Raw genomic sequence first — 25,796 nt, 5'->3', positions numbered from 1 at the left:
CCCCGGTATACCAAATCGTTCCAATTCACTGTGTTCCTTGCACGCCTTTCACTGTCCTTTATGTTCAGGACCCGATCGCTCAAAATCTTTTTCACTTCATTCTTCCACCTCCAATTGGTCTCCCACTTCTCCTCCTTCCCTCCGCCTCTGACACATATATCCTCTTTGTCAATCTTTCCTCACTCATTCTCTACATTTGACCAAACCATTTCAATACACCCTCTTCTGCTTTCTCAACCACACACTTTTTATTACCACACTTCTCTCTTACCCTTTCATTAATTACTCGATGAAACCACCCTAGGGATAGGGAAGAAAGAGTACTTCCCACGCATTCCCAGCGTGTCGGAGAAGGCAACTAAAAGGGACGGGAGCGGGGAGCTAGAATGCCTCCCCTCCTTGTATTTTAACTTTCTAAAAGGGGAAACAAAAGACGGATTTATGCGGGGAGTGTTCATCCTCCTCGGAGGCTCAGATTAGGGTGTCTAAATGTGTGTGGATGTAGGAAAGAAACCTGAAGGTTTTGGCTCTGAGTGAAATGAAGCTAAAGGGTAAAAGGGAAGAGTGGTATGGGAATGTCTTGGGAGTAAAGTCCGGGGTTGGTGAGAGGACAAGATCAAAGAAAAGAGTAGCAATACTCGTGAATCAGGAGTAGTGGGAGTGTGTGATAGAGTGTAAGAAAGTAAACTCTATATTGATATGGATAAAACTAAAAGTAGGTGGAGAGATTGGTGATTATTGATGCCTATGCACCTAGTCACCTAGGTGCCTATGCACCTAGAGGAGAAAGATCATAAGAGGCAAGTGTTTTGGAAGCAGCTGAGTGAGTTTGTTAGCAGCTTTGATGCACGAGACCAGGAAATAGTGGATATTGGTGTACATGGAGTGTTGAGTGATGTAAATGAAAATGGCGAAGAGCTTGTAGATTTGTGTGCTGAAAAAGGACTGGTGTTTAGGAATACCCGCTTTAAAAAGATAAATATACATAAGTATACGTATGTAAGTAGGAGAGCGTTGTCGGATTACATGTTAATTGATAGGCGTGTGAAAGAGAGACTTTTGGATGTTAATGTGCAGAGAGGGACAATTAGAGGGATGTCTGATCATTTTCTTGGGGATGCGAAGGTGAAGATTTGTAAAGGTTTTCATAAAAGAAGATTGTTGGGATAAAAAGAGTGGTGAGAGTAAGTGAGATTTGAAAGGGCGCTTATGTGAAAAAGTACTAGGAGAGATTGAGTGCAGAATGGAAAAAGGTAAGAGTAAATGACATAAGGGGAATGGGGAAAGAATGGGATATATTCAGGGAAGCAGTGATTGCTTGCACAAAAGATGCCTTTGGCTTGAGAAAGGTGGGAAGTGGGCAGATTAGAAAGGGTAGTGAGTGATGGGGTAAAGAAGTAAGATTGTTATTGAAAGAGAAGAGAGAGTCGTTTGGACGATTTTTGCAAGGAAGTAGTGCAAATGGCTGGGAGATATATAAAAGAAAGTGGCAGGAGGTCAAGAGAAAGATGCAAGAGGTGAAAAAGAGGACAAATGAGAGATGAGGTGAGAGAGTATCATTAGGTTTTCGGGAGAATAGAATGATGTTTTGGAAGGAGGTAAATAGAGTGCGTGAGACAAGCGAACAAATAGGAACATGGGTGAAGGGGGCTAATGGGGAGGTAATAACAAATAGTGGTGAAGTGAGAAGGAGATAGAGTGAGTATTTTGAAGGTTTGTTGAATGTGTTTAATGACAGAGTGGCAGATGAAGGGTGTTTTGGGCGAGGTGGTGTGCGAAGTGAGAGGGTTAGGGAGAATGGTTTGGTAAACAGCGAAGAGGTAGTGAAAACTTTGCGGAAGATGAAAGCCGGCAAGGCGGCGGGTTTGGATATTATTGCGCTGGAATTTATTAAGAAATGGAGTGACTATTGTTGATTAGTTGGTAAGGATATTTAATGTGGGAGGTTCACTGTGAAGTGCCTGAGGATTGGCAGAATACATGAATAGTGCCATTGTATAAAGGCAAAGGGGATAAAGGTGAGTGTTCAAATTACGGAGGCATAAGTTTGTAGAGTATTACTGGGAAATTAAATGGGAGGGTATTGATTAAGAGGGTTAAGCCATGTACAGAGCTTCAGATTGGGGAAGAGGAGTGTGGTTTCAGAAGTGGTAGAGAATGTGTGGATCAGGTGCTTCCCTTGAAGAAAGTATGCAAGAAATACTTAGAAAAATAGATGGAATTGTAAGTAGTATTTATGGATCTGAAGAAGGCATATGATAGAGTGGACAGAGATGCTTTGTGGAAGGTATTGAGAGCATATGGTGTGGGAGGTAAGTTGCTAGAAGCAGTGAGATTTATTCTATCGAGGATGTTAGGCATGTGTACGGGTCTCCATGGTTGTTTAATTCTTTATGGATAGAGTTTTTGGGGAGGTAGTGCAAGGAAGCAGACGAAAGAATGACAAAACACACCCACATACACATGTATATACATAAACGCCCACACACGCACATATACATACCTATACACTTCGACGTATACATACGTGTACATACACAGACATATACATATATACTCTTGTACATATTCACACTTCCTTCCTTCATACATTCCCGTTGCCATCCCGCCACATATTGAAATAGCATCAACCCCCCTCTACCCGACCCTTCCCTCCAGCGGGGTAGAGCAAGGAAAAGACAAAAGAGGCCATATTCGTATACACTAAGTCTCTAGCTGTCATGTGTAGTGTACCGAAACCGCACCTCCCTTTCCACATCCAGGCTTAAAAGACTTTTCCATGGTTTACCCCAGACGCTTCACGTGCCCTGATTCAATCCATTGACAGCACGTCGACCCCGGTATACCGTATCGTTCTAATTCACTCTATTCCTTTCACGCCATTCACCTTCCTGTATGTTCAGGCCTCTATCGCTCAAAATCATTTTCACTCCTTCCTTCCACCTCCAATTTGGTCTCCCACTTCTCGTTCCCTCCACCTCTGATACATATATCCTCGCTGTGAACCTTTCCTCACTCATCCTCTCGATGTAACCAAACCATTTCACACACCCTCTTCTGCTCTCTCAACCATACTCTTTTTATTATCACACATCTCTCTTACATTCTCATTACTTACTAGATCAAACCACCTTATACCACATATTGTCCTCAAAATCTCATTTCCAACATATCCACCCTCCTCCGCACAACCCTATCTATAGCCCACGCCTCGCAACCATATAACATTGTTGGAACCACTGTTCCTTAAAACATACCCATTTTTGCTCTCCGAGATAACGCTCTCGCCTTCCACACATTCTTCAACGCTCCCAGAACTTTAGCCCCTTCCACCACCCTGTGACTCACTTACACTTCCATGGTTCCATCCGCTTCTAAATCCACTCCCAGATATCTAAAAAGTATTCATTTTCTCCAGTCTTCCTACATTCAGACTTGCCTCCCAATTAACTTTTCTCTGAACCCTACTCAACCTAATAGCCTTGCCATTATTCACATTTTCTCTCAACTTTCTTCTTTCAAACATTTTACCAAACTAAGTCACCAACTTCTGCAGTTTTTCACCCGAATCAGATACCAGCGCTGTATCATCAGCGAACAGCAACTGACTCAATTCCCAAGCCCTCTTATCCACAGCAAACTGCATACTTGCCCGTCTCCACAACTTTTGCATTTACCTCTCTAACCACCCCGTTCATAAAAAAATTAAACCATGAAGATATCACGCACTCCTGCCGAAAATCGACATTCACTGGAAACCAGTCACTTTCCTCTCTTCATACTCGTACACGTCTTACATCTTTGGTGAAAAATCTTCACTGCTTCTAACAACTTACCTCCCACACCATATATTCTTAAAACCTTCTACAAAGCATCTCTATCAACCCTATCATATGCCCTCTCCAGATCTATAAATGCTACATACGGATCCATCTGTTTTTCTAAGTATTTTTCATACATTCTTCAAAGCAGACACTTGATCCGCACATCCTCTACCAATTCTGAAACCTCAATGTTCTTCCCCAGTCTGATGCTCTGTATATGCCTTTACCCTCTCAATCAATACCCTCCAATATATCTTCCCAGGAATACTCAACAAACTGATGACTTTGTAATTTGAACACCCATCTTTATCCCCTTTCCTTTGTATAATGTCAGTATGCATGCATTTTGCAAATCCTCCGGTAATACACCATGATCCATACCTACACTGAATGTCCGTACCAACTAATCAACAACACAGTCACCCCTTTTTTAATAATTTCCACAGCAATACCATCCAAACCCGCCGCTTTGCCGGCTTTCATTTTCCGCAAAGCTTTCACTACTTCTTCTGTGTTTACCAAACCATTCTCACTGACCCCTCTCATTTTGCACACCATCCCGACCAAAACACAATATATCTGCTACTCTATCATCAAACACATTCAACAAACCTTCAAAGTACTCACTCGGTCTCCTCACTTCACCACTACTTGTTATTACCTGCCCATTAGCCCCTTTCACCGATGTTCTCATTTGTTCTCTTCTTTTACGCACTTTACTTACCTCCTTCCAAAACGTCTTTTCATTCTACCTTAAATTTAATGATTCTCACCCTAACTCTCACTTGCCCTCTGTTTCAACTCCTACACCTTTTTCTTGACCTGCCGCTTTCTTTCATACATCTTCCAGTCATTTGCGCTACTTCTTTGGAAAAATCGTCCAAGCGCCTTTCTCTTGTCTATCACCAAAAATCATACTCCTCTATTCCACCACTCACTACCCTACCTAATTTACCCACCTCGTGCCTTTCTCATGCCACAAGCATCTTTTGCGCAAGCCATCACTGCTTCCCTAAATACATCCCTTTCTTCCCCCACTCCCCATCATTTGCTGTCACCTTTTGCCATTCTGCACTCAATCTCTTCTGGTATTTCCTTGCACAAGTTCCCTTTCCAATTTCACTTACTCACACCATTCTCTTCACCCTAGCATTCTCTCATCTTTTCAGAAAACCTACTAATCTTCACTTTCGCCTCTACAAGATAATGATCACACATCCCTCCAGCTGCTTCTCTTAGCATATCAAAATCCAAAAGTCTCTCTTTCACACGCCTATCAACTAACACGTAATCCAATAACGCTCTCTGGCGATCTCTCCTACTTACATACATATGTTTATGTTTATCTCTCATTTAAAACCAGGCATTCCCAATCACCAGTCCTTTTTCAGCACACAAATCTATAAATCTACTTGATCTTCACCATTCTAAATACAACACTGACCACCCCATGTACATTAATTATACCATCAACTCCCACATTACTCACTTTCCATTCAAATCACCCATCACTGTAACATGGTCTTGTGCATCAAAGCTGCTAACACACTCACTCAGCTGCTCCCAAAACACTTACCTCTCATGATCTTTCTTCTCATGACCAGGTGCATAGGCACCAACAGCCCTCTCTCCCCATCCACTTTTAGTTTTCCCCATATCAATTTGAAATATACTTTCTTACACTCTACTACACACTCCCACAACTCCTGCTTTGGGAGATAAACTACTGGAAGCAGTGAAAAGTTTCTACCAAGGATGTATGGCATGTGTAAGAGTAGGAAAAGAGGAGTGTGACTTGTTCTCGCTGAAGGTCGGTCCGCAGCAGGGGTGTGTGATGTCTCAATAGTTGCTTAAGTTCTTTATGGATGGAGTAGTTAGGGAGGTAAATGCAAGAGTTTTGGAAAGAGGGGCAAGTATGCAGTCTGTTGGGGATGATAGGACCTGGGTAGTGACTCATTTCTTGTTACCCGATGATACAGCCACAGTGGCTGATTCTACTGAGAAACTGCAGAACTTAGTGACTGAGTTTAGAAAAGTGTGTGAAAAGAGAAAGTTGAAAGTAAATGTGAATAAGAGCAAGGATATTAGGTTCAGTAGGGATGAGGGACAAAGTAATTGGGATGTAAGTTTGAATGGAGAAAAATTGGAGAAACTAAAGTGTTTTAGATATCTGGGAATGGAATAAGCAGCGAATGACACCATGGAAGCAGAAGTAAGACAGGATGGGGGAGGGGGTTAAGATTCTGATAGTGATGAAGAATGTGTGGAAGGATAAAACGTAATCTCGAAAAGCAAAAGTGGGTATATTTGAAGGAGTAGTAGTTCCAACAATATCATATGATTGGGAGCCATGGGGTATAGATAGTGTTGTACGGAGAAGGGTGGATGTGTTGGATATGAAATGTTTGAGGACAATATATAGTGTGAAGTGGTTTCATCGAGTAATAATGAAAGGGTAAGAGAGATGTGTGGAAATAAAGAGTGCAGTCGAGAGAACAAGAAGAAGGTGTCTTGAAATGGTTTGGACATATGGAGAGAATGAGTGACGAAAGATTGACAAAGAGGATAAATGCTTCGAGGTGGAACGAACAAGAAGCGATAGACAAACTTGGAAGTGGAAGGATGAATTGAAAAAGAATTTGAGCGATCTGGGCCTGAACATATAGGAGGGTAGGAGGCATGCAAGGAACACAGTGAATTAGAACGATGTGATATACTGGGGTCAACGTGGTTACAATCGACTGAACCAGAGCATGTAAAATGTCTGCGTTAAATCGTGGAATAGTATGAGGGGCCTTTGGGTTCGGTGCATGACACATAACAGCTAGAGAAAGTGTGAATGAATGCGCCAGTTTTGTCTGTTTTCGTGGTGCTATCTCGCGGGGGGAATGCTATTTCATTTCTGGAGGGGTGGCGAGGAGAATGGATGAAGGCAGGAAGTATGAATCTGTGCATGTGTCCATACATATCCATGGGGATGGGGAGAAACAATACGTCCCACGCATTCTACGTGTCGTAGAAGGTGACTAAAGGGGAGGAGAGCGGGGGAGGGGGTAGAAACCCTCCCCTCCATGTATTTTAACTTTCTAAAAGGGGAAACAGAAGAAGGAGTCACGCGGGGAGTGCTCATCCTCCTCGAGGGCTCTGATTGGGGGTGTCTAAAGGTGTGTGGATGTAACCAAGATGAGAAAAAAGCAGATATAGGTAGTAAGTTAGAGGAAAAGAACCTGGATGTTTTGGCTGTGAGTGAAACGAAGCTCAAGGGTAAAGGAGAAGAGTGGTTTGGGAATGTTTGGGGAGTAAAGTCAGGGGTTGGTGAGAGGACAAGGGCCAGGGAAGGAGTAGCACTACTCCTGAAACAAGAGTGGTGGGAGTAGGTGATAGAGTGTAAGAAAGTAAACTCTAGATTGATATGGGTAAAACTGAAAGTGAATGGAAAGAGATGGGTGATCATTTATGTATAAGCATCTGGGCATGAGAAGAAAGATCATGACGGGCAAGTGTTTTGGGAGCAGCAGAGTGAGTGTGTTAGCAGTTTTCATGCACGAGACCGGGTTATAGTGAAGGGTGATTTGAATGCAAAAGGTGAGTAATGTGGTAGTTGAGAGAATCATTGGTGTACATAGGGTGTTCAGTGTTGTAAATGGAAATGGTGAAGAGCTTGTAAATTTGTGTGCTGAAAAAGGATTGGTGATTGGGAACACGTGGTTTAAAAGAGATATATACATAAGTATACGCATACAAGTAGGAGAGATGGCCAGAGAGCGTTACTGGATTACGTGTTAATTAATAGGCTTGCGAAGGAATGACTTTTGGATGTTAATGTACTGAGAAGTGCAACTGATGGGATGTCTGATCATTATCTTGTGGAGGCGAAGATGAAGATTTGTAGAGGTTCTCAAAAAAAAAGAGAGGATGTTGGGTGAAGAGAGTGGTGAGAGTAAGTGAGCTTGGGAAGACTGATTGCAGAATGGAAAAAGGTGAGAGCAAAGGACGTAATGGGAGTGGGGGAGGAATGAAATGTATTTAGGGAAGCAGTGATGGCTTGAGCAGAAGATGCTTGTGGCATGAGAAGCATGGGAGGTGGGCAGATTAGAAAGGGTAGTGAGTGGTGGGATGAAGAAGTAAGATTATTACTCAAAGAGAAGAAAGAGGCTTTTGGAGGAGTTTTACAGGGAAGTAGTGCAAATGATTAGGAGATGTATAAAAGAAAGAGGCAGGAGGTCAAGAGAAAGGTGGAAGAGGTTAAAAAGAGGGCAAATGAGAGTTGGGGTGAAACAGTATCATTAAAGTTTAGGGAGAATAAAAAGATGTTTTGGAAAGAGGTAAATAAAGTCCGTAAGACAAGAGAACAAATGGGAATATCGGTGAAGGGGGCTAATGGGGAGGTGATAACAAGTAGTGGTGATGTGAGAAGAAGATGGAGTAAGTATTTTGAAGGTTTGTTGAATGTTTTAGATATAGGGTGTTTTGGACGAGGTGGTGTGCGAAGTGAGAGGGTTAGGGAGAATGATTTAGTAAACAGAGAAGAGGTAGTAAAAGCTTTGCGGAAGATGAAAGCCGGCAAGGCAGCGGGTTTGAATGGTATTACAGTGGAATTTATCAGAAAAAGGGGATGACTGTGTTGTTGACTGGTTGGTAAGGATCTTTAATGTATGTATGACTCATGATGAGGTGCCTGAGAATTGGCGGAATGCATGTATAGTGCCATTTACAAAGGCAAAGGGGTTAAAGGCAAGTGCTCAAACTACAGAGGTATAAGTTTGATAAGTATTCCTGGGAAATCATATGGGAGGGTATTGATTGAGAGGGTGAAGGCGTGTACAGAGCAGCAGATTGGGGGAAAAGCAGTGTGGCTTCAGAAGTGGTTGAGGATGTGTGGATCAGGAGTTTGCTTTGAAGAATGTATGTGAGAAATACTTAGAAAAGCAAATGGATTTGTATGTAGCATTTATGGATCTGGAAAAGGCATATGATAGAGTTGATAGAGATGCTCTGTGGAATGTATTAGAAATATATGGTGTAGGAGGCAAGTTGTTAGAAGCAGTGAAAAGTTTTATCGAGGATATAAGGCATGTGTGCGAGCGGGAAGAGAGGAAAGTGACTGGTTCTCAGTGAATGTCGGTTTACGGCAGGGATGCGTGATGTCTCCATGGTTGTTTAATTTGTTTATGGATGGGGTTGTTAAGGAGGTGAATGCAAGAGTTTTGGAGAGAGGTGCAAGTATGCAGTCTGTTGTGGATGAGAGAGCTTGGGAAGTGAGTTAGTTGTTTTTCGCTGATGAAACAGCGCTGGTGGCTGATTAGGGGGACAAACTGCAGAAGCTGTTGATTGAGTTTGGTAAAGTGTGTGAAAGAAGAAATCTGAGAGTAAATGTGAATAAGAGCAAGGTTATTAGGTACAGTAGGGTTGAAGGACAAGTCAACTGAGAGGTATGTTTGAATGGAGAAAGACTGCAGGAAGTGAAGCGTTTCCGATATTTGGGAGAGGATTTGACAGCGGATGAAACCATGGAACCGGAAGTGAGCCACAGGGTGGGGGAGAGAACGATAGTTCTGGGAGCGTTGAAAAATGTGTGGAAGGCGAGAACATTATCCCGGAAAGAAAAAATAAGTATGTTTGAAGGAATAGTGGTTCCAACAATGTTATATGGTTGCGAGGCGTGGGCTATATATAAAGTTGTGCGGAGGAAGGTGGCTGTGTTAGAAATGAGTTGCTTGAGGACAATATGTGTTGTGAGGTGGTTTGATCGAGTAAGTAATGAAAGGGTAAGGGAGATGTGTGGTAATAAAAAGAGTGTGGTTGAGAGAGCAGAAGAGGGTGTTTTGAAATGGTTTCGTCACATGGAGAGAATGGGTGAGGAAAGATTGACAAAGAGGATATATGTGTCAGAGGTAGACGGAACGAGGGGAAGTGGGAGACCAAATTGGAGGTAGAAGGATGGAGTGAAAAAGATTTTAAGTGATCGGGGCCTGAACATACAGGAGGTTGAAAGGCGTGCAAGGAATAGAGTGAATTGGAACGATACGGTACACCGAGGTCGACGTGCTGTCAATGATTGAACCAGGGCATATGAAGCGTCTGGGGTAAACCATGGAAAGTTTTGTAGGGTTTGGATGTGGAAACGGAACTGTGGTTTCGGTGCATTATACATGACAGCTAGAGAGTAAGTGTGAACGAATGTGGACCTTGTTGTCTTCTCCTACCGCTACCTCGCGCGCGTGCGTTGGGAGGGGTTTTTCATTTCATGTGTGGCGGGGTTTTGACGGGAATGAATAAAGGCAGCAAATGTGAATTATGTGCATGTGTATACGTCTCTGTGTGTATATATAAGTATACGTTGAAATGTATAGGTATGTATATGTGCGTGTGTGGACGTGTATGTATATTCAGGTGTATGTGGGTGGGTTGGGCCATTCTTTCTTCTGTTTTCTTGGGCTAACTTGCTAACGCGTTAGACAGCGACATAGCATAAAAAGAATGTAATATGTATATATATATATATATATATATATATATATATATATATATATATATATATATATATATATATATATATATATATATATATATATATATATATATATATATATATAAATATACACATATATATATATAGGAACAAAGTGCATAGCCACACGCACCTTCGCAGAACATACGAACCTCCAACGGCCAGGATCTAACCCGGGACCCCTGTGCAACAGGCGGGAATCTACCGCTAGGCTATGGGCCTGGCTAGTAGAAGTGGCTATACAAATGCTATGTACTCGAATACCCTTCGTCTCACATTGGTGAGCAACGGGGTCTACACCAGTCATATCCCAACAGGCGCACATAGCCAGCAGATAGCATTTTCCCGAACCTAACTGTACAACGCGGAGGTATATGAATAAGAAGAATACGAATAAAGTGCATAGTAACGCGCACCTTCATAGAACATACATTCCCGCCTGTTGCACAGGTGTCCCAGGTTCGATCCTGGCTGTTGGAGGTTTGTATGTTCTATGAAAGTGCACGTTTCTATGCACTTTGTTCGTATTCATATACCTCCGCGTTGTACAGTTAGGTTCGGGAAAATGCTATCAGCTGGCTATGTGCGCCTGTTGGGAAACGACTGGTGTAGATCCCGTTGCTCACCAACGTGAGACGAAGGGCATTCGAGTATATAGTATTCGAATAGTTATTTCCTATTAGCCAGGCCCATAGCCTAGCGGTAGCATTCCCGCCTGTTGCACAGGTTTGTATTATACATGTATATATATATATATATATATATATATATATATATATATATATATATATATATATATATATATATATATATATATATATATATATTTATATTTGTTTATGGATGGGGTTGTTAGGGAGGTAAATGCAAGAGTTTTGGAAAGAGGGGCAAGTATGAAGTCTGTTGGGGATGAGAGAGCTTGGGAAGTGAGTCAGTTGTTGTTCGCTGATGATACAGCGCTGGTGGCTGATTCATGTGAGAAACTGCAGAAGCTGGTGACTGAGTTTGGTAAAGTGTGTGGAAGAAGAAAGTTAAGAGTAAATGTGAATAAGAGCAAGGTTATTAGGTACAGTAGGGTTGAGGGTCAAGTCAATTGGGAGGTGAGTTTGAATGGAGAAAAACTGGAGGAAGTGAAGTGTTTTAGATATCTGGGAGTGGATCTGGCAGCGGATGGAACCATGGAAGCGGAAGTGGATCATAGGGTGGGGGAGGGGGCGAAAATTCTGGGGGCCTTGAAGAATGTGTGGAAGTCGAGAACATTATCTCGGAAAGCAAAAATGGGTATGTTTGAAGGAATAGTGGTTCCAACAATGTTGTATGGTTGCGAGGCGTGGGCTATGGATAGAGTTGTGCGCAGGAGGATGGATGTGCTGGAAATGAGATGTTTGAGGACAATGTGTGGTGTGAGGTGGTTTGATCGAGTGAGTAACGTAAGGGTAAGAGAGATGTGTGGAAATAAAAAGAGCGTGGTTAAGAGAGCAGAAGAGGGTGTTTTGAAGTGGTTTGGGCACATGGAGAGGATGAGTGAGGAAAGATTGACCAAGAGGATATATGTGTCGGAGGTGGAGGGAACAAGGAGAAGAGGGAGACCAAATTGGAGGTGGAAAGATGGAGTGAAAAAGATTTTGTCTGATCGGGGCCTGAACATGCAGGAGGGTGAGAGGAGGGCAAGGAATAGAGTGAATTGGAGCGATGTGGTATACTGGGGTTGACGTGCTGTCAGTGGATTGAATCAAGGCATGGAAAGCTGTGTAGGTATGTATATTTGCGTGTGTGGACGTATGTATATACATGTGTATGGGGGGGGTTGGGCCATTTCTTTCGTCTGTTTCCTTGCGCTACCTCGCAAACGCGGGAGACAGCGACAAAGTATAATAAAAAAAAAAAATATATATATATATATATATATATATATATATATATATATATATATATATATATATATATATATATGTGTGTATTGTTGACTGGTTGGTAAGGTTATTTAATGTATGTATGACTCATGGTGTGGTGCCTGAGGATTGGCGGAATGCGTGCATATTGCCATTGTACAAAGGCAAAGGGGGTAAGAGTGAGTGCTCAAATTACAGAGGTATAAGTTTGTTGAGTATTCCTGGTGAATTATATGGGAGGGTATTGATTGAGAGGGTGAAGGCATGTACAGAGCATCAGATTGGGGAAGAGCAGTGTGGTTTCAGAAGTGGTAGAGGATGTGTGGATCAGGTGTTTGCTTTGAAGAATGTATGTGAGAAATACTTAGAAAAGCAAATGGATTTGTATGTAGCATTTATGGATCTGGAGAAGGCATATGATAGAGTTGATAGAGATGCTCTGTGGAAGGTATTAAGAATAAATGGTGTGGTAGGCAAGTTGTTAGAAGCATTGAAAAGTTTTTATCGAGGATGTAAAGCATGTGTAAGTGTAGGAAGAGAGGAAAGTGATTGGCTCTCACTGAATGTAGGTTTGCGGCAGGGGTGGGTGATGTCTCCATGGTTGTTTAATTTGTTTATGGATGGGGTTGTTAGGGAGGTGAATGCAAGAGATTTGGAAAGAGGGGCAAGTATGAAGTCTGTTGTGGATGAGAGAGCTTGGGAAGTGAGTCAGTTGTTGTTCGCTAATGATACAGCGCTGGTGGCTGATTCATGTGAGAAACTGCAGAAGCTGGTAAAGTGTGTGAAAGAAGAAAGTTAAGAGTAAATGTGAATGAGAGCAAGGTTATTAGGTACAGTAGAGTTGAGGGCCAAGTCAATTGGGAGGTAAGTTTGAAGGGAGAAAAACTGGAGGAAGTAAAGTGTTTTAGATATCTGGGAGTGGATCTGGCAGCGGATGGAACCATGGAAGCGGAAGTGGATCATAGGGTGGGGGAGGGGGCGAAAATCCTGGGAGCCTTGAAGAATGTGTGGAAGTCGAGAACATTATCTCGGAAAGCAAAAATGGGTATGTTTGAAGGAATAGTGGTTCCAACAATGTTGTATGGTTGCGAGGCGTGGGCTATGGATAGAGTTGTGCGCAGGAGGGTGGATGTGCTGGAAATGAGATGTTTGAGGACAATGTGTGGTGTGAGGTGATTTGATCGAGTAAGTAACGTAAGGGTAAAAGAGATGTGTGGAAATAAAAAAAGCGTGGTTGAGAGAGCAGAAGAGGGTGTTTTGAAATGGTTTGGGCACATGGAGAGAATGAGTGAGGAAAGACTGACCAAGAGGATATATGTGTCGGAGGTGGAGGGAACGAGGAGAAGTGGGAGGCCAAATTGGAGGTGGAAAGATGGAGTGAAAAAGATTTTGTGTGATCGGGGCCTGAACATGCAGGAGGGTGAAAGGAGGGCAAGGAATAGAGTGAATTGGATCGATATGGTATACCGGGGTTGACGTGCTGTCAGTGGATTGAATCAGGGCATGTGACGCGTCTGGGGTGAACCATGGAAAGCTGTGTAGGTATGTATATTTGCGTGTGTGGACGTGTATGTATATACATGTGTATGGGGGTGGGTTGGGCCATTTCTTTCGTCTGTTTCCTTGCGCTACCTCGCAAACGCGGGAGACAGCGACAAGTGCATTATACATGACAGCTAGAGAATGAGTGTGAACTAATGTGGCCTTTGTTATCTTTTCCTAGCGCTACCTCGTGCGCATGCGGGGGGTAGGAAGAGTCATTTCATGTGTGGCGGGGTGTCGACGGGAATGGCTGAGGGCAAGATGAGAAAAAAAGAGATATAGGTAGCATATTTGAGGATAGAAACCTGGAGGTTTTGGCTCTGAGTGAAACGAAGCGTTAGGTTAAAGGTGAAGAGCTGTTTGGAAATGTCTTGTCAGTAAAGATAGGGGCTAGTGAGAGGACAAGAGCAAAGGAAGGAGTAGCACTACTCCTGAAGCAGGAGTTGTGGGAGTACGTGAGAGAATGTAAGAAAATAAACCCGAGATTGATATGGGTAAAACTGAAAGTGGACGGAGAGAGATGGGTGAATATTGGTGTCTATGCACCCCGTCATGAGAGGAAAGATTATGAGAGGCAAGTGTTTTGGGAGCAGCTGAGTGACTGTGCTAGCAGCTTTGATGCACGAGACCGGGTTATAGTGATGGGTGATTTGAATGCAAAGGTGAGTAATGTGGCAGTTGAGGGTAAAATTGTTGTACATGGGGTGTTCAGTGTTGTAAATGGAAATGGTGAGGAGCATGTAGATTTGTGTGCTGAAAAGGTACTAGTCATTGGGAATATCTGGTTTAAAAAGCGAGATATACATAACTATACGTAAGTAAGAGAGATAGCCAGAGAGCATTATTTGATTACGTGTTGATTGATAGGCGCATGAATAAGAGACTTTTGGATGTTAATGTGCTGAGAGGGACAAGTGGAGGGATGTCTAATCATTACCTAGTGGAAGCGAAGGTAAAGATTTCTAGAGGTTTTCATAAAAGAAGAAAAAATGTTTGGGTGAAAAGAGTGCTGAGAGTAAGTGAGCTTGGAAAGGAGACTTTTGTGAGGAAGTAACAGGAGAGATTGAGTGCAGAATAGAAAAAGGTGAGAGCAAATGACGTAAGGGGAGTGGGGGAGAAATGGGATGTATTTTGGGAAGCAGTGATGGCTTGCGCAAAAGATGCTTGTGCGATGAGAAAGGTGGGAGATGGGTAGATTAGAAAGGGTAGTGATTGGTGGGATGAAGAAATAAGATTGTTAGAGAAAGAGATGAGGGAGTCGTTTGGACGATTTTTGCAGGAAAGTAGTGCAAATGAGTGGGAGATGTATAGAAGAAAGCGGCAGGAGAAAGGTGCAAGAGGTGAAAAAGAGGGCAAATGAGAGTTGGTGTGAGAGAGTATCATTGAATTTTGGGAAGAATAAATAGGTGTTTTGGAAGGAAGTAAATAAAGTGAGTAAGACAAGAGAAGAAATGTGAACATCAGTGAGGGGGGATAATGGCGAAGAAATAACAAGTAGTGGTGAAGTGTGAAGGAGATGGAGAGAGTATTTTGAAGGTTTGTTGAATATGTTCGATGATAGAGTGGCAGATATAAGGTGTTTTGTTTGAGGTGGTGTGGGAAGTGAGAGGGTCAGGGAGATTTGTTTGGTAAACAGAGAAGAGGTAGTGAAAGTTTTGCGGAAGATGAAAGCCGGCAAGGCGGCGGGATTGGATGGTATTGCAGTGGACTTTATTTAAAAAGTGGGTGCCTGTATTGTTGACTGGTTAGTAAGGATATTCAATGTATGTATGGTTCATGGTGAAGAGCCTGAGGATTGTTGGAATGCATGCATAGTACCGTTGTATAAAGGCAAAGAGGATAAGGATGAGTGTTCAAATTATAGAGGTATAACTTTGTTGAGTATTCCTGGGAAATTACATGAGAGGACATTAAAAGTGTAAAGGCATGTACAGAGTATCAGATTGTGGAAAAGCAGTGTGGTTTCAGAGGGATGTGTCTATCAGGTGTTTTCTTGAAGAATGTATGTGAGAAATACTTGGGAAAGATGGATTTGTATGTAGCATTTATCTATCAGAAGGCATATGATAGAGGGGATAGAGATGCTTTGTGGAAGGTATTTAGAATATATGGTGTGGGAAGTAAGTTGCTAGAATCAGTGAAAAGTTTTTATCACGGATGTAAGGCATGTGTGAGAGTAGGAAGAGAGGAAGGTGGTAGGTTCTCAGTGAATGTCGGTTTGCAGAAGGGGTGCGTGATATCACCGTGTCTGTTTAATTTGTTGATGGATGAGGTTGTTAGGGAGGTATATGCAAGAGTTTTGGAGAGAGGGAAAAGTATGCAGCTTATTGTGGATGAGAGGGTTTAGAAACTTAGTCAGTTGTTCGCTGGTGGCTGATTCGGGTGAGAAACTGCAGAAGTTGGTGACTGAGTTTGGTAAAGTCTGTGAAAGAGAAAAGTTGACAGTAAATGCGATTAAGAGCAAGGTTGTTAGGTTCAGTAGGGTTGAGGGACAAGTTAATTGGGGGTTAAGATTGAATGAAGAAAAACTGGAGGAAGTGAATTGTTTTAGGTATCTGGTAGTGGCTTTGGCAGCGGATGGAACCATGGAAGCGGAATGAGGCACAGGAGGCGGTAGGAGGCGAAGGTTATGGTAGCGCTGAAGAATGTGTGGAAGGCGAGAACGTTATCCAAGGTCGCTTATTTTCACCACTCGTTTTTTCCAACATTGACAATTCTCTTCTGAAAACCTCGACAAATCTTCACCTTCGCCTCCAAAAGATTGTGATCAGACATCCCTCCAGCTGCCCCTCTCAGAACTTTAACATCAAAAAGTCTCTTTTGCACGCCTATCAATTAACACGTAATCCAGTAACGCCCTCTGGCCATCTCTCCTACTCACATACGTGTACTTATGCATATCTCTCTTTATAAACCAGGTACTCCCAATTACCAGTCCTTTTTCGACACAAATTCGCAGCCTATTCACCATTTCCATTTATAACACTGAACACCCCATGTACACCAATTATACCCTCAACTGCCACATTACTCACCGTTGCATTGAAATCACCCATCACAATAACCCGGTCTCGTGCTAACATACCCATTCAGCTGCTCCCAAAACACTTGCATCTCATGATCTTTCTTCTTATGCGCAGATGCATAGGCACCAATAATCACCCATCTCTCTCCTTCCACTTTCAGTTTTACCCATATTAATCTAGAGTTTACATTCTTGCAGTCTATCACATATTCCCACATGCGCTGTTTTCCGCGTCAGCGAGGTAGAGCAAGGAAACAGTCGAAGAATGGCCCAACCACTCATATACACCCCATATATATATATATATATATATATATATATATATATATATATATATATATATATATATATATATATATATATATATATATATATATATATGCTCAAATTACAGAGGTATAAGTTTCTTGAGTATTCCTGGTAAATTATATGGGAGGGTATTGAATGAGAGGGTGAAGGCATGTACAGAGCATCAGATTGGGAGAGCGCAGTGTGGTTTCAGAAGTGGTAGAGGATGTGTGGATCAGGTGTTTGCTTTGAAGAATGTATGTGAGAAATACTTAGAAAAGGAAATGGATTTGTATGTAGCATTTATGGATCTGGAGAAGGCATATGATAGACTTGATAGAGATGCTCTGTGGAAGGTTTTAAGAATATATGGTGTGGGAGGCAAGTTGTTAGAAGCAGCGAAAAGTTTTTATCGAGGATGTAAGGCATGTGTACGTGTAGGAAGAGAGGAAAGTGATTGGTTCTCAGTGAATGTGGGTTTGCGGCAGGGGTGTGTGATGTCTCCATGGTTGTTTAATTTGTTTATGGATGGAGTTGTTAGGGAGGAAAATGCAAGAGTTTTGGAAAGAGGGGCAAGTATGCAGTCTGTTGTGGATGAGAGAGCTTGGGAAGTGAGTCAGTTGTTGTTCGCTGATGATACAGCGTTGGTGGCTGATTCATGTAAGAAACTGCAGAAGCTGGTGACTGAGTTTGGTAAAGTGTGTGAAAGAAGAAAGTTAAGAGTAAATGTGAATAAGAGCAAGGTTATTAGGTTCAGTAGGGTTGAGGGTCAAGTCAATTGGGAGGTAGGTTTGAATGGATAAAAACTGGGGGAAGTAAAGTCTTTTAGATATCTGGGAGTGGATCTGGCAGTGTATGGAACCATGGAAGCCGAAGTGAATCATAGGGTAGGGGAGGGGGCGAAAATTCTAGGAGCCTTGAAGAATGTTTGGAAGTCGAGAACATTATCTCGAAAAGCAAAAATGGGTATGTTTGAAGGAATAGTGGTTCCAACAATGTTGTATGGTTGCGAGGCGTGGGCTATGGATAGAGTTGTGCGCAGGAGGGTGGATGTGCTGGAAATGAGATGTTTGAGGACAATATGTGGTGTGAGGTGGTTTGATCGAGTAAGTAATGTAAGGGTAAGAGAGATGTGTGGAAACAAAAAGAGTGTGGTTGAGAGAGCAGAAGAGGGTCTTTTGAAATGGTTTGGTCACATGGAGAGAATGAGTGAGGAAATATTGGCCAAGAGGATATATGTGTCAGAGGTGGAGGGAACGAGGAGAAGTGGGAGACCAAATTGGAGGTGGAAAGATGGAGTGAAAAAGATTTTGAGTGATCGGGGCCTGAACATGCAGGAGGGTGAAAGGCGTACAAAGAATAGAGTGAATTGGAACGATGTGGTATACCGGGGTCGACGTGCTGTCAATGGATTGAACCAGGGCATGTGAAGCGTCTGGGGTAAACCATGGAAAGTTGTGTGGGGCCTGGATGTGGAAAGGGAGCTGTGGTTTCGGTGCATTATTACATGACAGCTAGAGACTGGGAGTGAACGAATGGGGCCTTTGGTCTCTTTTCCTAGCGCTACCTCGCACACATGAGGGGGGAGGGGGTTGTTATTCCATGTGTGGCGAGGTGGCGATGGGAACAAATAAAGGCAGACAGTATGAATTATGTACATGTGTATATATGTATATGTCTGTGTGTGTATATATATGTGTACATTGAGATGTATAGGTATGTATATTTGCGTGTGTGGACGTGTATGTATATACATGTGTATGTGGGCGGGTTGGGCCATTCTTTCGTCTGTTTCCTTGCGCTACCTCGCTAACGCGGGAGACAGCGACAAAGCAAATATATATATTATCCCTGGGGATAGGGGAGAAAGAATACTTCCCACGCATTCCTTACGTGTCGTGGAAGGCGACTAAAGGGGACGGGAGCGGGAGGCCAGAAACCCCCCACTCCCCTCCTTGTATTTTGACTTTCTAAAAGGGGAAACAGAAGAAGAAGTCACGTGGGGAGTGCTCATCCTCCTCGAAGGCTCAGATTGGGGTGTCTAATTGTGTGTGGATGTAACCAAGATGAGAAAAAAGGAGAGATAGGTAGTATGTTTAAGGAAATAAACCTGGATATTTTTGGCTCTGAGTGAAACGAAGCTCAAGGGTAAAGGAGAAGAGTGGTTTGGAAATGTCTAGGGAGTAAAGTAAGGGGTTAGTGAGAGGACAAGAGCAAGGGAAGGAGTAGCACTACTCCTGAAACAGGAGTTGTGAGAGTATGTGATAGAGTGTAAAAAAGTAAATTCTAGATTGATATGGGTAAAGCTGAAAGTTGATGGAGAAAGATGGGTGATTATTGGTGCATATGCACCTGAGCATGAGAAGAAAGATCATGAGAGGCAAGTGTTTTGGGAGCAGCTGAATGAGTATGTTAGTGGTTTTGATGCACAAGACCGGGTTATAGTGATGGGTGATTTGAATGCAAAGGTGAGTAATGTGGCAGTTGAGGGAATAATTGGTATACATGGGGTGTTCAGTGTTGTAAATGGAAATGGTGAAGAGCTTGTGGATTTTTGTGCTGAGAAAGGACTGGTGATTGGGAATACCTTGTTTAAAAAGCGAGATATACATAAGTATACGTATGTAAGTAGTAGAGATGGCCAGAGAGCGTTATTAGATTACGTGTTAATTGATAGGCGCGCGAAAGAGAGACTTTTGGATGTTAATGTGCTGAGAGGTGCAACTGGAGAGATGTCTGATCATTATCTTGTGAAGGCGAAGGTGAAGATTTGTAGGGGTTTTCAGAAAAGAAGAGAGAATATCAGGGTGAAGAGAGTCGTGAGAGTAAGTGAGCTTGGGAAGGAAACTTGTGTGAGGAAGTACCAGGAGAGACTGAGTACACAATGGAAACAGATGAGAACAAAGGAGGTAAGGGGAGCGGGGGAGGAATGGGATATATTTAGGGAAGCAGTGATGGCTTGCGCAAAAGATGCTTGTGGCATGAGAAGCGTGGGAGGTGGGCAGATTAGAAAGGGTAGCGAGTGGTGGGATGAAGAAGTAAGACTATTAGTAAACGAGAAGAGAGAGGTATCTGGACGATTTTTGCAGGGAAAAAATGCAAATGAGTGGGAGATGTATAAAAGAAAGAGGCAGGAGGTCAAGAGAAAGGTGCAAGAGGTGAAAAAGAGGGCAAATGAGAGTTGGGGTGAAAGAGTATCATTAAAATTTAGGGAGAATAAAAAGATGTTTTGGAAGGAGGTAAATAAAGTGCGTAAGACAAGGGAGCAGATGGGAACTTCAGTGAAGGGGGCTAATGGGGAGGTGATAACAAGTAGTGGTGATGTGAGAAGGAGATGGAGTGAGTATTTTGAAGGTTTGTTGAATGTGTTTGATGATAGAGTGGCAGATATAGGGTGTTTTGGTCGAGGTGGTGTGCAAAGTGAGAGGGTTAGGGAAAATTATTTGACAAACAGAGAAGAGGTAGTAAAAGCTTTGCGGACGGTGAAAGCCGGCAAGGCAGCAGATTTGGATGGTACTGCAGTGGAATTTATCAAAAAAGGGGGTGACTGTATTGTTGACTGGTTGGTAAGGTTCTTTAATGTATGTATGATTCATGGTGAGGTGCCTGAGGACTGGCGGAATGCTTGCATAGTGCCATTGTACAATGGCAAAGGGGATAAGAGTGAGTGCTCAAATTACAGAGGTATAAGTTTGTTGAGTATTCCTGGTAAAATAAATGGGAGGGTATTGATTGAGAGGGTGAAGGCATGTACAGAGCATCAGATTGGGGAAGAGCAGTGTGGTTTCAGAAGTGGTAGAGGATGTGTGGATCAGGTGTTTGCTTTGAAGAATGTATGTGAGAAATACTTAGAAAAGCAAATGGATTTGTATGTAGCATTTATGGATCTGGAGAAGACATATGATAGAGTTGATAGAGATGCTCTGTGGAAGGTATTAAGAATACATGGTGTGGGAGGCAAGTTGTTAGAAGCATTGAAAAGTTTTTATCGCGGATGTAAGGCATGTGTACGTGTAGGAAGAGAGGAAAGTGATTGGTTCTCAGTGAATGTAGGTTTGTGGCAGGGGTGTGTGATGTCTTCATGGTTGTTTAATTTGTTTATGGATGGGGTTGTTAGGGAGGTGAATGCAAGAGTTTTTGAAAGAGGGGCAAGTATGCAGTCTGTTGTGGATGAGAGAGCTTGGGAGGTGAGTCAGTTGTTGTTCGCTGATGATACAGCGCTAGTGGCTGATTCATGTGAGAAACTACAGAAGCTGGTGACTGAGTTTGGTAAAGTGTGTGAAAGAAGAAAGTTAAGAGTAAATGTGAATAAGAGCAAGGTTATTAGGTACAGTAGGGTTGAGGGTCAAGTCAATTGGGAGGTAAGTTTGAATGGAGAAAAACTGGAGGAAGTAAAGTGTTTTAGATATGTGAATTATGTACATGTGTATATATGTATATGTCTGTGTGTGTATATATATGTGTACATTGAGATGTATAGGTATGTATATTTGCGTGGGTGGACGTGTATGAATGTACATGTTTATGTGGGTGGGTTGGGCCATTTCTTTCGTCTGTTTCCTTGCGCTACCTCGCTAACGCGGGAGACAGCGACAAAGCAAAATAAATATAAAAAATAAATATATATATATATATATATATATATATATATATATATATATATATATATATATATATATATATGTATATATATATATATATATATATATATATATATATATATACATATATATATATATATATATATATATATATATATATATATATATATATATATATATATATATATATATATATATATATATATATATGTATATATATATATATATATATATATATATATATATATACATATATATATATATATATATATATATATATATATATATATATATATATATATATATATATATATATATATATATATATATATATATATATATATATATATATATATATATATATATATACTTATACTTTTAGTATACTTATTCCTATACAACTTATAGTCAAGACATGGATACCATGGAAAGCACTTTCACTCACAGGAAAAGTGTAACGCCATGAACATTCCCTGAAAAAGGAGTGTATTATGTTCGCACCTTCTCAGGAAACAATTCAATTTGCATTTACACGGAGGGATGATCTCTCCTGACTTGGTGACACCAAGTCGTCCGCTTTCGTATGGGTGGAGCAACTTCATCTTACTACTCCTCACTTGTATTGTCCCATGGGGCAACAAGATGCTTCTTCATTGTTGTCAGTAACGCCCAGAGGAATACAAACCATCACGATCAACAACTACTCTCCGGACTTCGGCGCCCTTTAGGACATCATAACAACTTTCCTCCAACGACATCACCATCAGTCACACCAAAACTGTGATTATGCACATCAGCTTGGATCTACACAGCAGCCTGCCCCCCTAACACCTAACGTCCTCCGAGTAATCAGAGATTTTAAGCTTCTTAGCGTCACTGTAGATGACGGTTTACACTGGAGAAGTCATGTCAGCACTACTTTGAAAACCTTCTCATACCGTCTCTACATTCTCTACCCACAGTGATCACTTGTCGTTTCACCGAGTTCAGGACTCTCTACACCATCTTCATGCTACCTAAGCTTACTTATGCCTCCCTAGCCTGGTCCTTGTCCCTTACAACAACACAGAGGGATCAGCTGGAGAAAGTGCAGAATCATCCTACATTTTTCTAACATCACATGCCAAGAAGTCTTTATCTCGTTACACCTGCCCACTCTCTCCGACCAACACCAGCAGTTAACACGGCAATTTGGCAATGAAGTGCAGACGGGCTCCCGTCACCAAGACATCCTTCCCTCAGCGCCCCACAACCACGGATCGCTAGTCGTCTCTAGAATCGGCTTGTACCACCAGAGCTCGTGTGGACACATATGAGAATAGTCCTACTCCTACCATTGTGAACATAGTCCTACTCCTACCATTGTGAACATAGTCCTACTCCTACCATTGTGAACATAGTCCTACTCCTACCATTGTGAACATAGTCCTACTCCTACCATTGTGAACATAGTCCTACTCCTACCATTGTGAACATAGTCCTACTCCTACCATTGTGAACATAGTCCTACTCCTACCATTGTGAACATAGTCCTACTCCTACCATTGTGAACATAGTCCTACTTCTACCATTGTGAACATAGTCCTACTCCTACCATTGTGAACATAGTCCTACTCCTACCATTGTGAACATAGTCCTACTCCTACCATTGTGAACGTCATAAACAATCTATGAGTAAGTGCATAGCTAAGTAAACAGCTTAGTTTTCTCTTAACTATGTGCTATCTCAACTACTGGATTACTGTAACTAAATCAACGTGCAACTGTTCTTAACTGAATGTTAAACTAGTCATAACTAACTATATGATATATAAACTGTAGTAATCGACTCTGTAACACTTATTCTATATCTGCCTCTTTCCATAATGCAGATGTACCCATTCAGGTACTTTCCAAAGCGTAAAAATATTCAGCCTCACCTTCATCTTATGACATCCGAATTCTACAATATATTGTCAGCTGAATGGCCACCTAGATTCAATCAACCGTTATTTATCTACTGTTTTAAATATTTGCACACGCGATATACACAGGTGCGCCCGCCCTGAGTCTGGCCCACATGGCTTACACCCAACCCAAGAGTTCATCCTTCCCTTGGGTTCCTGGCTTGGGTTGGTGTGTGTGTGTGTGTGTGTGTGTGTGTGTGTGTGTGTGTGTGTGTGTACACAAATAGAAGTAAAACCATGCAACATATGTACAAGACTGAGACGTGGTATTACGAGAGTGAAGCTCACAGAAACACACACACACACACACACACACACACACACACACACACTCACCGGCACAATTATGGTTTAAAGCTTTCAGTTTAGCGTGTAAGAGTACATCTACACCATGCATTAAGACATAAGTAACATGTATCTATGTTAGGTCCAAATCGCCTTTCTGCGATACAAATACGTCACACATCATAATGTCTCATGTTCTGTGTTATGATACCAGTAACTCAGGTAACGTACCATGTGTGAGAATTCCTCCTTAACGTTTATACCTCTCGATGCATAAATTTCTCACATCATGGCCTAACACCAACCAAACATCTTTAGCATCTCCTTCATGGGTTAAAGATTATTTTAAGACATATACCCTCTCTGCATGTGACCCATGTATACTCTTCGCTTCCTCTTCAGATCCGAGGTCAGCTTTTGAAGACATCGTGGCAGCGTTACAGACAGGACGGGTTAAATACCCTGAAGTACTCCCTTCTGTCCATTTACCAGCACCCGCTCTTCACTCACCTCCTCCTCGACGTGGGAACTCCTCCCGAGGAAGTAGTTCGTCTTGATGCTACTGAGGCAGAGAGTAGCTCGGCTTGATGCTGCTTTGTATGGTGGAGATGCTTGTGTCGGTAAAAAAGGATTAAACATGTTTTCGACAGAAATGTTGAAACAATTTATGTACGTCTGCATTCCGTCTTAAACATTACAGGGTAAAAGTAAAGAATCACAAAGACGGGGAGAAATTTCCTTGTAATTATAGCTTCACACTCGGGTACTTGAAATTGCTGTACTCCGAGGTAATAAAAGATGGGCAAACCAAAGGTATTAAGATCTTTACTACATTGAGGTGCTGTGAGTATGCTGCTCGAGGTACGATGCGTTGCTCGGACCCACTTTAGATTACCAGGCAAAAAAGTGATGGTGAGACGTGATCCTCTGAGATACCGTGAGCTGTTGCCTCGAGGTAACGTGGTAGGGTACTCGAAGCTGTTGTAAGGTAAGTTACCTGGAGGCAAGGTGTTCTGGGGTGATCTAAGGTCATGAGACTCATCTTCCTCTGAGGGAAAGAGAGCTACATAACTCTGATGTACTGTCACCACGATCTTCTGATGTACTGTGAGTTACATTACTTTGAGTAATCAAGTTACGTTTCTTGAAATAATGTATTACTTCAAAGTATTCTGAACTAATTCATTCTGAGTTAATTGAGACCAACAATTTTTTTTCTGAGCAAATATGAGATACAGAAATCGGAGTCAATTTGAGCTTGTTAATCTGAGCGTCCAAGATTGTGGAATTCCCTTCCTGTACTGTACAATCATATGCATGTTATTCTATTCACTTTAGTCTCACTTAATATTGATAGTACATCTTGAATGTACAGGATTGTATGCTGCAAGAGGTCTCCCTCTCCTAGCAATGGAATTAGACTCAGAACATGAGGCAATTACGATCTTTACCATAGCTAAATTGGATAAATTCTGTAGAGAAGCATTTCTTGACAGAGTTAGGGATTCCATATTAAACCTTTTCACTAAAGATTCAGTGCATCCCTGGTGGAGGAGTTATGTAGTTCTTGCAAGATGGATTACAGATAAGCACAGTTAGAAGGCTATAAGTTGATACTTACGATTCATTGTGGATTGAAATGACTGAGAAGACAACCAAAATTAGTGTTAGAGTAGTGCACAGATCCACTCAAAATTTGCAGAGAGCGACACTGTATGGTGAAATTAAATCTTAAATAGATAACAAGAAAGCAGTGATTGTAGGAGATCTTGATAACCCTAACATAGACTGGGATATCCTGACAGGTGATCACGAGAGTAACAAATTAATTCGTTCAACTGAAGACTGTTTTTTGAATAAGATAATGAGAGATTCAGTGACA

General features: G+C 41.9%; 1 protein-coding gene across 1 annotated transcript in view; it reads left to right on the top strand.

Moving 5' to 3' along the window:
* The window catches only part of LOC139750913 (uncharacterized), a 264,061-nt gene extending 239,559 nt beyond the window's left edge, over window positions 1-24,502 (top strand). Inside the window, exon 8 of the mRNA XM_071666216.1 lies at window positions 24,317-24,502. Within this exon, the coding sequence (XP_071522317.1) occupies window positions 24,317-24,502 (186 nt within the window). The remainder of the gene's footprint in view (window positions 1-24,316) is intronic.
* The last annotated feature ends 1,294 nt before the right edge of the window (window positions 24,503-25,796 follow it).

This window comes from Panulirus ornatus, chromosome 1 (genome assembly GCF_036320965.1).
Source record: "Panulirus ornatus isolate Po-2019 chromosome 1, ASM3632096v1, whole genome shotgun sequence".
NCBI lineage: Eukaryota > Metazoa > Arthropoda > Malacostraca > Decapoda > Palinuridae > Panulirus > Panulirus ornatus.
This window is presented reverse-complemented; position numbering and strand designations above follow the sequence as displayed.